The 4,300-nt window shown below is 38.3% G+C and overlaps 1 protein-coding gene across 1 annotated transcript in view; it reads right to left on the minus strand.

The window, feature by feature from the left end:
* Nucleotides 1-4,300, minus strand: part of LOC107757505 (oligophrenin-1-like) — a 38,785-nt gene that overhangs the window by 7,795 nt on the left and 26,690 nt on the right. The window contains exon 22 of the mRNA XM_016574992.1: nucleotides 2,402-2,531. Coding sequence (XP_016430478.1) covers nucleotides 2,402-2,531 — 130 coding nt within the window. The remainder of the gene's footprint in view (nucleotides 1-2,401; nucleotides 2,532-4,300) is intronic.

Raw genomic sequence — 4,300 nt, forward strand, 5'->3', positions numbered from 1 at the left:
TTTTATTTAACTGCTTTTGGACTGATGCATGCAACACCCGCTGAGTGCCATGAAACAGCTTGAACGATCAAAGACAATTTTTCATATAACTCCGACTGGATTCGTCTGAAAGAAGAAAGTCATATACACCTAGAATGACTTGAGGGTGAGTAATTTATGGGCTAATTTTCATTTTTGGGTGAACTAATCCTGTTTTTTTTTTTTGTTGTTAAAAAGAATTTGTAAAAAAAAAATAATAATAAAAATGTAATCCCTTTGACGCAGTAGTTTTAAGTCTACACAGATGGCAATTGTGCTAATGAGGACACAAATTCCGTTGAATTGACTACCTGTGAACCATTAAAATACCCGTAGAATTTTCTAGATAAAAACCCCACAGTTAAGGGATCATTATTCTAGCTGCGAGTCTTAAGGACTTGCTGTGAAAATGACAAGTTAAGAGCATTCCTGGGTCCGAGTTATAGTAAAACAAATGCATACATTTTGGAAAAACAAAACTATATCCAAGTGTTTGGATGTCCCAGTGATAACCTTTGGCCACCCAGACGCGCCTATTAAAGGTCATTCCTGTGAACTGTGTGAACCAGGAAATTTCCAAGAGGACCACATAGAGGCCAACAATCACTCCGCAGGATCTACAGCGTTCACTGGTTGACAACAGAGTAAACACGCACCAGCCAACCATCGCAATAGTCCTGCAAAACACCGGCCTGTATAGGGAGGGTGGCAGCAAGGAGCCATTCCTCAAAAAGAATCATGTGTAAGCATGTCAGGAGTTTGCCAGAATGCATAACAGTGATCCAGCTGCAATGCGGGAAACGATCAGATCTTGGTCAGCCTAAAACAATCTGGATGACACAAATCTACAGTATATCTGCCCTCACCACCAAAAAACACCAGCCACATGCTAAAGTTTTGCAGTACCATCATGTAGGGCTTCTCTTCATCAACAGGAACTGGACATGTTCATAAAAGCAGGAGGAAGAATGGACGATGCAAAATACAGAAAGGTACTGCAATATAGGGCTGCAAAATTAAATGCAATAGAATCAAATTTGCAATATGAAATGCGTAATTATTAAAGCACAAACGGCCAAAATGTAACAAAATATATAAAATAATCGTTAATAAACGTGTAGAGAGTGAAAACGATATTGTGAACTTCACTCCAAACAGGCTTGAGGGTTTAAAGTAAATAAATTACAACAGAAACATATTGCACAACAATTTCAATATTCATAGCATTCAATATAATAACAACACATCATTAATATTTAAGTTTGCTGGGTTCCTAAAAATAACTGTAGAAATAAAAAGTAGAAAGAGACCCTCTGACAACTCAAGAGGATCGATTTCTGAGTCCACCCTAAGTTCAGGTATAATGTTAATGCCATGAGAACTGGGTTCTTTTTCACTCCGTTCACTTTTGGCTCAACTGAAAGAGGTCTGAGTTCCTCCTTCTGTTAGCAGGAAAGCTTAGGCAAAACATGACTTAGTTTGGAGACAGACTTCCTAGTTTGTAGTTCTTGCACACCCTGAGTTCAGCCTGAGAGCTGCTGTCACAATGGACTTTTATGCCTTTTGGTCTTGATATACCTAAGCAGCAACAACAACAGATATCCAATGTTTAGGCTGCATTTCAAACCATTATTTCAATATATTTTTATTTGACAAAATTGTTACCACTTTGTCTAAATACTTAAAAACTAAATCAGTCGTTTTAAGTGAATTTAGGCATCACAACATTATAATGTACAGTATGAAAAAATGGATATTTATTTTAAACATTCGTAAGGATTACATTGACAGTGTTATTAAATTATTAGTGTTTTTAAAAATGAACTTTTAGTGAGCATTAGATGATGAAAAATGTCATCTAAGTGTAAAAAACAGAGGAAATCAATGTACAATTAAACATCAAATACTGCTAAAATATGTAAGTTCTTCCTTCAGAAGGTCAATATTTCCAGACACAAGGCTAAATGAACATCACATTGGCACAAGAACAAATCTCCCATCTCATAATGGCCCAATCAAAGTCCTGAACTCAATCCAACTGAGAATCTGTGGCGCTACTTGAAAATTGCAGTGGACAGGTGTCGAGCAAGTAACCGGAACAATCTGGAGCAAATCTGCCTGGATGAATGTGCCAAAATCACACCTGAGCAGCATGCAAAGCTGATATATCCTTCACCCAAACATATCCCGTCACCGCTGCACGGGAGCCACTCCCCATGAGCTATGCAACATATTTCAGCTTCTTGGCAATATATAACAAGAAAGAAAGAAAAAATCATGTTGCAAAAAAGAAATTGGAGTTTTTCCACAGAGAACCATTCAATCATAAATCAGCAGTAGCATCACGGTGAAGTGGGGTTTGTGGTGAGTGATGTGTACTCACTATGAGGCTGGGGTGTCTTCATTTGGAGTTTTATTGAGGAGACGAGAGGGTGGATCTGGTGGTCGACTTGGTGGCCGGCAGATGGAACTCTTCTCTGAGAAAGATTGTCCTTTCAGCCCCTGAGCCTCTCCTGTTACACACACATACACACACCTGTTACAACCACTTTAACCGACTGACTCATTGCATCGGGATTACTGTACATGTGTGTTCTGCTAACTGTAGATCACATGGAACTGCCGGTCCTGTATTATGGCGATCATTCATACTTCAAATGCCATACTGTGTTTTAACATCACAGGAATCAGTCATTTAGAGGCCAATGACATGTAGGAGTGTCCATAATATAGAAAAGAAAAATCTTTTAATAAACACGTCAAGTTTTTAGAAATGTACTCTGTTTTAATGTTCATTATATATATATATAGCGCTGCTTGAAAGTTTGTGAACCCTTTAGAATTGTCTATATTTCTGCATAAATATAACCCACAAAATCATCAGATTTTCATGCAAGTCCTGAAAGTTGACAAAGAGAACCCAATCAAACAAATGGGATGAAAATATATACTTTGTCATTTATTTATTCAGGAAAATTATCCTGAATATAATACATATCTGTGAGCGGCAAAAGTTGGTGATTTTCATTTTTGGAGGTGTTTTTAATCAGTGAGATGACTATCAGGTGTCAGTGTGTGCCCTGTTTTATTTAAAGAACAGGGATCTACTCAAAACAACCATGGTGTCCATGGCAGATTCGCAAGGAGAAGACAAAAAGAAAAATTTTTCATTTTTCGCTCTCCAAAAAGAACATTGCTACCCATCTGCAGTTTGCTAAAGATCACGTGGACAAGCCAGAGGAATACTGGAGAAATGTTTTGTGGATGGATGAGACCAAAATAGAACATTTTGGTTTAAATGAGTCAACAAAGAACACTCTAAAAGCAAGACGTGTAATAGTCCACTAGGTTTCAAAGGACTGCAGGCTAACTTCTAAGCAACTAAAGGCCTTTCTCACATTGGCTAATGTTAATGTTTATGAGCCCATCATCAGGAGAACACTGAACAACCATGGTGTCCATGGCAGATTCGCAAGAAGAAAGCCACTGCTCTCCAAAAAGAACATTGCTGCCCATCTGCAGTTTGCTAAAGATCATGGACAAGCCAGAGGATACTGGAGAAATGTTTTGTGGATGGATGAGACCAAAATAGAACATTTTGGTTTAAATGAGCAGCGTTATGTTTGGAGAAAGAAAACACTGCATTCCAGCATAAGAACCTTATCCCATCTGTGAAACATGGTGGTGGTAGTATCATGGTTTGGGCCTGTTTTGCTGCATCTGGTCCAGGACGGCTTGCCATCATTGATGGAACAATGAATTCTGAATTATACCAGCAAATTCTGAAGGAAAATGTCAGGACATCTGTCCGAGAACTGAAGCTCAAGAGAAAGTGGGTCATGCAGCAAGACAACGACCCCAAGCACACAAGTCGTTCTACCAAAGAATGGTTAAAGAAGAACAAAGTTAATGTTTTGGAATGACGGAGTCAAATTCCGGACCTTAATCCAAATGAAATTTTGTGGAAGGAGCTGAAGCAAGCAGTTCATAGGAGGAAACCCACCAACATCACAGAGTTGAAGTGGTTCTGTAAAATTCCTACAAGCCTTTGTGCAGGACTGATCAGCAGTTACAAGAAACGCTACTTGCAGTTATTGCTGCAAAAGGGGGTCACACCAGATACTGAAAGCAAAGATTCACATACTTTTGCCACTCACAAATATTTAACACCAGATAATTTTTCTCAATAAATAAATGACAAAGTATATATTTTCATCTCATTTGTTTGATTGGGTTCTCTTTGTCAACTTTCAGGACTTGCATGAAAATCTGATGATTTTTT

The sequence above is a fragment of the Sinocyclocheilus rhinocerous genome, unplaced genomic scaffold, assembly GCF_001515625.1.
Source record: "Sinocyclocheilus rhinocerous isolate Xijiao unplaced genomic scaffold, SAMN03320098_v1.1 scaffold984, whole genome shotgun sequence".
In the NCBI taxonomy this organism is placed as follows: domain Eukaryota; kingdom Metazoa; phylum Chordata; class Actinopteri; order Cypriniformes; family Cyprinidae; genus Sinocyclocheilus; species Sinocyclocheilus rhinocerous.